Raw genomic sequence first — 10,954 nt, forward strand, 5'->3', positions numbered from 1 at the left:
CAGAATCTGAAAACTCTGCCATGTCATCAGTCAGGCGCAACAGCAGCACAACTTCAGCGGCTACTCAAGTCACATCTTTATCCTCCCAAAGCCTGTCATCCTCCTCCTCCTTGCCCCCCGCGCCTCAGACCTCAGTGCAACCTCAAGACCAAAGCATTGACAAAACCCGGATCCAGCCGCCTCAGCCCTGTGTAACCAAACATGCCCTCGCCCATCACAACACATCCTTCCCTGTGGAGGAGCCTTGCATCTCCGCTGTCTCTCTGGTATCGGACATTCCATGCTGCTCTATTGTGCCGCCTGTCTCTCTGACTGTGAATGCTATCGATAAAGGAACAGCTAGTGGTTTGACATCTAATCAAACTAACCTGAAAAACAGTCCTACTGGAGACCCAGCCCCTCAGCTGGCCTCCCATCAGTCTGTGGTGCTGCAGCAACCCTACGCCACGCCCCTGCAGCCGGGGACAGTCATCTCCCAGCCGCAGAGTCCAGCACATCAGAACTGCCAGGGGTCCGGCCTCCAGCAGCCGGCGAGTGGGGGGCCGGGCGAGTCGGACAGCGACGGACCGCGCAGGGTGGAGTTCACAGACCGCACCATCAAGACTTTGGATGAGAAGCTGAGAAACCTGTTGTACCAGGAGCATGCTCCATCCCAGCCCACCAGCATAGCGTTGGACCCCCAAGCCCCCTGCACAGAGGGAGTCAGCACACCTGTAGTGTCAGACAGCCAGAGCACTGAGGGGGCACTTACAAAGAAGAAAGGGGATCAGCTGGTAAAAACACTGTGATAATTGATTTGATTAAGACTAATACCGTGTTAACCCTTAGATGCCCGAGTGACTGGACCCTACACTCTTCCATAAGTGGGTTAAAAAGTACCAGTATTAGAATAATGTGTTTTTATGCCATTTTTGTCATTTTGGTTAAAAAAAAATCACTATTATATATTTAGTATTATATTTTGGTTCACACTAGAAATACTTTATATTTAATTTTTCACTATTTAGAATTATAGAATTTTTTTTTTACATTTTGAAAAAAACATTTTGAACATATTGATGCAAAGATCTCCCCTATTCTGAGACCCTCACAGTATTCCAGTCCCTTTTCAAAACTAATCTCCTCTTGTCTACTCATAGCCCACCCCTCATCAATCCATGCCGGTTGATCAAGTTTGATAGTCCTATACCCCCCACCCTAACCTTCCCTTATATCGTAAAGTGATTTTGAGTCCTTAAAGCCCTATAAAAATATGATGTATTATTATTATTATTATTATTATTATTATTATTATTATTATTATTATTATACTGACCGGTATCAGGTCTTGCTGTGTAAAATAATCTTCCTGAGAGGTGTCACTTGTGATGTAGTCTGTGTGGTCTACAGTGAATGTATTCCTGACAGCAACAGGTGATAGAATCAAAGGTTCCCATAGGATCCCATAGAAAATGCATGCGGGTCATGTTTGACCCACTTATGGAAGCTTGGGGGTAGTAATACAAAAACTACAATTTCTTAACATTACAAATTTGAATGGCATGATATCCAAAACATGTTTTTTTAGGAATAGCTGGAATATGAAACATTTTTAATTACAAAGATACTTCAAGAAAACCACCTCACCGGGTCAAAAAAGACCCACTTATGCATCTAAGGGTTAAGAGGTAGGTTAGGGTAACAAAAGGACTGCTGTCAGCACCATCATTGATCTTGATGTTATTCTCTGACAGCATCATTTTCTGTGTGTGTCTTTGTGTGCTACCAAAAACAAATCAGAGTCTGACTCATTCAAACAAAACTGAGGTCAGGAGGGAACAATGGCTCCCCTCACAACACTGATCTAGCCCATGTACCACTTGCCTCTATTCAAATTATTGTAACCTCCTACACACACACACACACACACTCTTCTCTTTTCCCCTCATAGCCTCAGATTCCTGAGCGGACAGATAGTGTGGGTGCAATAAGTGACTCTGCAGTGGGAGGTAGGTAACATTATTTATACAATGTTCATTTCAAATGATTACTGCATAATAGTATTGAGACCATTCAAAACATGTCTCCTTGTCTTTCAGCGACTAACAGGGTTTTGGACAGAAGAGATGAGACAACCAGCTCTGGTTCAAATAGCTCTAAAAGCCGTTTTCAAGTAAGACTCCACTTTAAAAACCCTCAAAGGGGCACATCTGCTAAATATGAAAGTCCTTTGACCAAAATAAATTAAATGACAGGTCATGACTTATCCATTGTTAGTCCTCGGTTCAGTTTGTGGCCTAAACATTGGTTAATGATGTTTATGGACCCTCATTTTGTTATGAACATGGGCTTCTCTTCCTTCCAGATCATCCCCACACCACCGGATGTCATCTGTCGTTTAGAGAAAAGCAAGACTGGTTTCAGCACCTGCAGTTCCCCAGCTCCCTCTAGTGGGTCCGGAGGGTCTCACAGGCAGACCCTGGGCCCTGGCAGGAAAGAGAAGGACTGTTTTGCTGTGGGCAGATTGAATGTGACAGCTGCAGCTGATCATGAGGAAGAGGGAACATCCAAACCCCTCAGCAGCAATCGTTACTCTGCCCCACCAAACTTCTATCATGTCACCCCCACCTCCAGCCCCGACCTCACCCCCCGGCACATCCCCCGGGCCCAGACCATCGGCACTCCGACCCATCACAGCTACCACCATGCCTCTCACCTCTACTCTGACTCGGCAGATGAAGACAGCAGTGGTGTAGCCCCTCCCCTTGCCCAGCCCGCTCCCCCCGCTCATGCTCTGTCTGCGCACAGTGGAAGCGACCTCATGAAAAGGGCAGTGGCGTTCCTGCGGCGCACTGGCCGGAGCAAAAGTGAGCAGAGCTCGGATTCACCGAGCAGACCGCCTGTGGCAATGAACGGACACGCCACCTCGCCTCCTGCCCACTCATCCTACATCAGCAGTGACAACGACTCGGAGTTTGAGGATGCAGATATGAGGAAAGAGCTGCAGAAGCTGAGAGAAAAGTAAATGAACACACAAAATGTGTTGCGTCTGTATGTGTGTGTAGCTATGCCCCTCTGCATAGTCAGCAGTCTGGGCATGATTTAGATTATTGCATTTTGGCAGAAACACATTATGTTAACGGACAGCAGATGTTGAAGATAGATATTGGTTAATGGTCACGCCTGCCTGGTTTTCAGAACACATTTGGCAAAGGAGTTCTATCTTCTCATATTGATTGTCAAGTAGATGTCACATTACAAAGTTATTCAAAATAAGTGTGCTTTACCACTTCAATAAAAACCCTAATCGATAACTTACTTTAAATACAATTCAAGTTTTATAATGAACCAGAATGGATTACAATTGCCAATTATCACTAAGTGGACATGTCATCTTAATTTAGGACATTCATTTTTAGCAACAGTGTACCGCAGACACAGGTGCGATGATGATCATTTCACGTTGATAACATGATGCATCCAAATACAGTATGTGACTTGATTAGAGTAAATTAAATGTACAAAGAACTGTTCTTTTCATTTTCTTCATCACAATGCTTTTCCTATGCACATAGCTCATCAAAAGCTTGGTTAGATTTACAAATGCCATGGAGATGTTTTTGAATGACTAAAACGGATCTTGACGCAGGTATTGTGGCTGAACTCTAATGAACGAGGCCTAATTGGACTAGAGCGTAACTTACTGAGGGAATGTTTGGAAAAAGAGACGGCAACATTGACTAACAACTATTTCTGTTTTCCTCCTGTACCTTCTCACTAGACACATGAAGGAGATTTCTGAGCTGCAGGTGTTCCAGAGAGGGGAGATTGAGCATTTGTACACGGAGCTGGGTAAAATGTTGCCCTCCAATGTTGGCTTGCTTCATGCAGCACCCCCGAGCGGCCGCAGGCGCAAGGCCAGCAAACACAAGCTGAAGGCTGGAAAACTGCTCAATCCCATGGTGCAGCAGCTCAAAAACAACCTGAGCACCGCCAGCGAGAGGAAAGGTGTGTGGGCTCAGATAGTGGGGTGATAAGTGGTGATGCTGTGTGTATGGAGAGCATTTTCAGTCTGAAGCAAACGAGTGGAAAACACAAGAATGGCGTCAGGTTCAGAAAACCGTAGGAGTGTGACTCACTACTTGTTTTTGTGCACCAAGGTGAGAGCGCTGCCAGTTCTTGCAGTTCCCCGGCTAAGAGCTCCATCTTGTCGGACGGCTCGGCCCACTCCAGTGGCAGCTCTAGCTCCAGCAGTCACACCAGCGCCGCCCCAGAGCAGGTGCACACCCAGCAGCCCTGCTCCCTGAAGGGCTCCTTCTCCTCGGACAACATCTACGCTGGGCTACACGGAGACGGGACGACTAACCAAGCAGGCCAAGGTACACATTATGTGTTCAAGTGCATGCTGATGTGTGTGCGGATGGGACAGCTATCTACCAAACAGCTACTGGAGCTTAACAAGGCTTAACAGTGTTCATGTTGTCCATACGGTCCATGAACTAGCTTTTGCAAAAGAGACCTGAAGGATCACAGACACATTGGTACTGTGTGAAGGACCACTCTGAATACTACATACATATAATGTATGGTTGGTCAGGTACTGTTGGCTTTTAAAAAACCAAGTCAAAAACACCTGCTGACCGATAATAAACCATTATGTAGTTGGTTGGCAATATTTTGAAGCTAGCAATGGGAAGGGATCTTATTTTACTGACCACAGTATCTCTACTTGTAATCTCTAGTATTATCAGCTGCTCACAGCTTTTGAGTTCTTAAGTTCATCTAAATCAAAAGACGTCATTATTAATAGATTTCTTTGATAGATCATAGACTCAGTCAATGTCTATGTTGTGTGTGTAACTGGCTGATTTCATGCTTTCAAATGTTGTGTTTTGTTTTTAATTTATGCCAATATATTTTACTCTTATTATTATTATTACTTTGTTCCTTATTAATATTATGTTATCGTTTCAAGTGGAATTCTTTACTTTACTCTTAGGTTGTAGTGCGTTTTCGTATTTATATATATATTTATTCTATGACAGTAGCATGTTAAGGGACTACAGTGAGGTGAAAGTATCTACAGGCTGTAGATGCTTTCATATCAAGGGAACCCTATTAAAATAAAAGATAAAACAAACAAATATTGGGGTCAAACCCTGAAACCTGTGTTTCCCCGCTCCCCTAAAAACACTCTTTCATTCTTAATTATTGTCTGAAATGTCGAATGAATCATTGTATAAAATACTAGGCTCCTGTATATTGTGCACTCCTTATTTTCCTTTGCTGTTGCTTTTTATGGTGGGGTTTCTCAACCCAGTCTCTGTACACTTTTACAAAGTGTCTCTCTTGTTTCTTCTCTTCTTCCCTCTTATATTCATTTTTACAGGCTGGACGGTTTACCACCAAACGTCAGAGAGAGTCACCTATAAATCTAGTAGCAAACCACGCACTAGATTCCTCAGTGGACCTGTGTCTCTGTCCATCTGTTTGTATTTGTTCTTTTCTATTTACCCTCACTCATTTCCATCTTCTCTTTGTTTAACCTGCCTCTCTTCTATCACCATGTTTAAATATCTCTGTAATATTGTGGATCCTCTATTCCATCCTCCTCACAGGCCCCCCCCTCCTGACATCCCCCATTTTCTCTTCCTCACACTCAACCCCTCCCTCGACGACTTTAAACGTCGTGTTCGATGTGATCATTAACTTCTGAGGATTTTTGTATTTAAAAGTCGTATCTACAAAGTCAGCTGAATCTAGCCAACATAGGCACATGCCACCAGGAAGAGAGAACATGTGCAGCCAGGAAGTGTTTCCTTTTTATCTTCAAGCATTCAGTGAAGCAGGAAACCGTTCTGTCTGTTTTAGCTTATGACTCTACTAAAAGTCCCGTAACCTATTATTGCTGATCGACATTGCAGAAGCATTGCTGACACTTTATTGTGGCACTTTAAGGTAGTTAATGCGCTTTTAGCTCTGTCGTATGTATCACTTCCTGGAAAGAGAGTATAGTCAAGTCATTAAAGGTGCTTGAAATTATTGAAAATAATAATGTAAAAAAAATAAATAGAAGTTCTTGTGATATTTTTGTACCTACGTTTTGCTGTCGTCGTGAAGCCGTTTTTCAAAAAGGGTTTTGGTCATGTGCTAGTTAGCATTACATCTGTCTGACCCTTAAATCAACAGGACAGCTTTTTGGCTTGAAGATTAAAAAGGAAACATGTCTTGGGTGTGCGTGACTCTGGGTCTGGATATTATAGCTATTCCTCTGGCAACAATCCACAATTTACAGAACCACTGTTTCGCATTCATAACCATTCATTAGTGGGTATAATGCCCACTCCCCCTCATACAAATGCTTTGTGCAGCGCTTCTGGCTTACAAAAAACAGACCCTATAAGCGCACTGGGGCTAGTCCTCTCCAAACATGGGCCGAGGTCACATCTAAAACAAGATGGTGTGCCCGTGTACACCTGAGAGAGAGAATGACAAACGCCCTTTATTCCCTATTTATTTGTTGTTGTTTTTTCCATCCACTGTTAATTTTGATTGTTTAACATCTCCCAAGTTAAGGCACTTTGCCAAGTCAGCAATCCTCTATATACTAACTCAGCCCCCCCCCCAGCCCTCCCTGATAGGCAGGGCTCTTTGCTGTGCTAGAGGAGACTCTGTCCCTCATGTTTGGACGCAGAAGACGTGCATGGTGCCAGGCAGGGCCCTGATGGAGACTTGCTCCGCCATGTGAAGGGCTGTATCATCAACTATTACTTTTTCCCTCTTTCCACGTCTCCTGAGTTACCTGCATGTTTCCAACAAGTGCTGACCGATGAGTTCCAGCTAGTATCTGTGTGCTCTTTCAGTTTGATTTATTTTGGTTTCACGTTGTGTTTCACAGGCATTCTCACATCGACTAAGGGATCTCTTTTAATCCAGAATCCAGTCTTCCTTTCTTAGAAAACGCTTATCTTGTGGTTATGGTCTCGCACCAACTAATAGACTAAAAATGTATAAATAAAATCAAAGAAATGTTACGCCTTATTTGGAAAGGCGAGTAAAATGATAGTGACTGCATTTTATCAGACTTGTTGACTTAAACAGAACATTGTTTGAAAAAAAGTTATCTTATAAGGCAGCATAAAATATGATGGTTTTCATACTGACATGGTTAAAGTAATGGAAGAATCATTTGACAACCAAAGCTAAGAGTGCTTTCCATTTCTTAAGCTGGTCAGGTACAAGTTGTAATAGTGAACTTTACAAATGGTTGCCCATCTTTAGGAGAACATCTAGGCTGCTTCTTCCAGTCCTCCTCACTTTGAAACCCCTTGTCCTCCTCTTCCCTCCCTCTCTCTCCCCAATTGTTTGATAGCTGAATGTGTTTATGAAGCAGCTTGTCCACATCCGTGTGGTGTGCAGTGTGTCCTGGCCTAACTGTTTCTGTCTTGTGCTGTTTTACCTTCTTATAGGGTCCACTCTGAAACGACTATGTCTAGGCAAAGAGCGCAGTAGTAGTAACTATCTCATTTACTTTCTTACTCTCTGTCTTTCTTACTCTGTCCTCACTACTTAAGTCCTCCTTATGTTTGTATGTGCACTTTATTTTTTGTTTTGGCACCTGGAAAATGTTAAAGTTGTGTTTGAAAATGTGGGTTCATTGTTTTATATTTGATGTTTTTTTGCATGGCGGTGTTAATGTAGTGATTGCTCAATTTTGTCACTGCTTGCATATCAAACATTTCATTTGGCTATTACTACTCTTGGAAGTAATTTGTTACAATCCTTTGGCTGCTATGTTGGAAAAATAAGTAAAAGTACACAAGTTGTACACACTTTGACTCTAGCCTCAACTGAATGATTTGGACTCTTTTTTTCAAAAGTGACTGAAATGACGCCAAACAGCAGCCAATTGATTTGATAGTTAATATTGTAGAACTGGCCAGATTTGAAGACCTTTTTGTGTGTTTTCAGGGTCTTCTCCCCACACCACCACCGCTCAGACGGCCTCCAGTCAGACACAGCCGGCATTCGCCACACCCTCGCCATCACCCCAGCCAATCACACGGCTCGCTCAGGTCCAGACCAACAACAGCAACAACAAGAGAGGCACGTTCACAGACGATCTTCACAAGCTGGTAGACGACTGGACGAAGGAGACTGTTGCGGCAGCCAATCAGCCGCGGCCCTCCCTCAACCAGATGAAACAGCAGAGACGCCAGCAGGACCTGGAGGGCAGAGTGTCACCCGTGGGAGCAGCTGCACAAGAGGTACTCGAAATGAAGATGTGCACTCAGGGATAGATGATGAAGCGTCGGTTGTACTTTGATCTCTGACTTTTGAGGCGGTCTATGCACTACTTTGTACAACAACTCCCTTCTGTTTCAGATTAAATGCCATGTCGGTCCCCGCAAGTTCCAGCTGCCTCTTTCCTGCCCCCTGACTGCTGCTTTAGGCCCCGGTACGCCCTCAAACCTAGCTCCCAACTCGGCAGCGCTCCCTCCTGGGTACGGGATGGCTCCTGGCCCTCTTTACCCGCAGCAGTGGTCCGGCATGCCCAGTCCTGTAGGGTCCGGGGCTCCTGTAGGCCTGCTCGGTGCTGCAAGAACGATGCCCTATGCCCCAACGGCAAACCAGGGGATCCAAGCCTACAACCTCATGCACGAGCCCGAGAATGGCCACTGTCCAAAAACCGCTAGGACTACCTAATCTGCTACCTAATACTTGTTCATGTGTAAGGGCACGATAGTCCAACTCCAATCCATTCTGCTTCATCAGAGCCACACATGTACATAATCTGATGTTGTAAATGACCCAAGTGTTGATATTCTTTCAGCAACACTTATATCTGTGGTTAATTTGAGTGTGTATGTGTAAATTTGTGTATACAGTATTTGTTAAGTATGTATGTCTGATATCTAATGCTTTTTGGCTTTGGTTTTGACTAAACTTAGCCATACAAGACTACTTGTCTGCAGTCACGAAAAGCAAACATCACTTTACTCTTTATTACTGCAGTTCTCCCCTTTTTTTGTTACATACACTTTAAACACTACATTGGAATCCAAATACCAGTGGTGTGAGATACAGTAACCGGACAGTATTTATGATGAAGATATTTGAAGGAATGTAGTGCCTTGAACATTGATTTATTGATTATTTTATTTTTTCTGTGAACAAAGCATGTCTGTATTCAAGTTATTTTTATTTTAGGGTAGCTTGAGTGCAGTCTCTTTTTTAATTTTAATGCATTACAGATACTTTTTGGTTTACATATGAATGCCCTTGTAGAACTGCACTATTAACAAAGTATATGCTCTTATTTAAAATAATAAATCATGTTTTAACCCTTGTTTACTTTACACCCCTGTGACAGATGGAATGCCATAGTGGTGAGATGTACCATTGCCTTGCAGAAACAAACAGTTAATGTGAGACTGATGAGAGAAGGAAAAATATTACGCCAGCAGACAAATCCACTCTTTCAGGTTAAATGGTTCGGTGGGACGCAGCCTCTTTTTGATAGGACAACTGATGCATGGGAGTTGGCAGTGTTGAAGCCTTGTGCTCTAAAGAAAGGCAGTGTCCAGAGCCATATATATTGTACACAGTTCTTTGTACAGTTTATTTCTCTGGTAGTGTTTTGATCAGAATGTAGCAATTATTGTCAAGGCTAGAGGCTAAAAAGTGCAATTTAACCCCTCCACAAAGCTTTGATCGTGGCCTTGCCACAAGCCTTATCTCTGTGTGCAGAGGAGCAAGCTGAGAGTTCAACAAAGTTATAAATCACAAAGCAACAGACAGGAGTAACTGGACAAATTCTAAACATTACAAACCACCAAGCAAACATGCCACTACTGCTAACTGCTCTTTCAAATAGGCTATCTGATTACTCAGCATACACTTCAAGTGAAATGTTTTGTGCAATCACCAGTTTTTAAATTGTTTGCTGTTTAAAAGCTTGATTTTTCTTTGATGCTGCTATTGTCTGAGGTGATTCTACTGTACAATTGAGCATAATATTCACATACAATGGTACTTTAAATATGAAAACCTCCTCAAATGAAATTAACAAATGAGGCACGAACAAAGCAGTGTTATTGCCTTGTTTCACAGGTTGCTTTGGATGAGTCTTTTTTTTCATTTTCAGTAATATATTGCAAAATTCAAACGATACTTATTGCAGGAGATTTGCACAACATATGGTCTCCCTTAATTCTAACCTATGTTTAAGAGTTTCCTACACTGTATATAGTGGGTTTCCCCACCTGTAATTTTGTATCACCAACAAGCATGCCCAATTTTTCATGTTCCATAAAGCAAAGATAAACAATAAAGCTACAATGGTTGGATATTTCACATATACACGATTCATTTAAAAGGTTCCAGCAACCCAATTCTGCCAAGCTGTGAAATGTACAGTTTTCTCGTACTTTATATTTCTATTTTTTTGGGGGGAATGTTAAGATGATGAGGTGGTGGTGGTGGAGGGGTTGCTTTGATGTACATTATTTCATCAATTCGGTTTGAATTGGACTTTTATAGGATATTATGCAGAATCTTCTGCTTTGGTGAAATACTTCCAGTAGTAAGAGATTTCTGTTCTCTGTCACTTGTATCTGGTTTTGTTCCACCTCCTTCACTGCTAACTCATGGTGAGCAGAGGAAGGAATAACTATTGTTGTTGGATGCAGTGATCAATTAGAGGAGCTGAGTTGCACAGAGGAGGAGGAGTCCTGAAAATGTGCAATCTGCTCATCTAACTTCTCTCTGTAAAACAGTGCCCCCTGGTGAATATGCTCTGATTGTCAAAGGCTTGTATTCAAACAGTGGGATTGCTTCTGCCTGCTGTACTGTATGTCCCACTGCATTACCCCACCCTACCCTGCTGCACTCTAATCAGACTGAATGTTGGGAAATAAATAAATAAATATTATTTCGTGCTTGATTAAGTTTCATTGTGTTTTATTTCCATTTA

General features: G+C 42.7%; 1 protein-coding gene across 1 annotated transcript in view; it reads left to right on the top strand.

Annotated features, from left to right (window-relative positions):
• The window catches only part of LOC117543132 (serine/threonine-protein kinase WNK2), a 40,896-nt gene extending 29,972 nt beyond the window's left edge, over positions 1 to 10,924 (top strand). Inside the window, 10 exon segments of the mRNA XM_034211225.1 lie at positions 4 to 773; positions 1,931 to 1,988; positions 2,079 to 2,152; positions 2,345 to 3,000; positions 3,761 to 3,987; positions 4,140 to 4,358; positions 5,369 to 5,467; positions 7,449 to 7,493; positions 7,951 to 8,246; positions 8,365 to 10,924. Of these exon segments, the coding sequence (XP_034067116.1) occupies positions 4 to 773; positions 1,931 to 1,988; positions 2,079 to 2,152; positions 2,345 to 3,000; positions 3,761 to 3,987; positions 4,140 to 4,358; positions 5,369 to 5,467; positions 7,449 to 7,493; positions 7,951 to 8,246; positions 8,365 to 8,685 (2,765 nt within the window). The 3' untranslated portion in view covers positions 8,686 to 10,924.
• The last annotated feature ends 30 nt before the right edge of the window (positions 10,925 to 10,954 follow it).

Source organism: Gymnodraco acuticeps, unplaced genomic scaffold, assembly GCF_902827175.1.
Source record: "Gymnodraco acuticeps unplaced genomic scaffold, fGymAcu1.1, whole genome shotgun sequence".
Taxonomy (NCBI): domain Eukaryota; kingdom Metazoa; phylum Chordata; class Actinopteri; order Perciformes; family Bathydraconidae; genus Gymnodraco; species Gymnodraco acuticeps.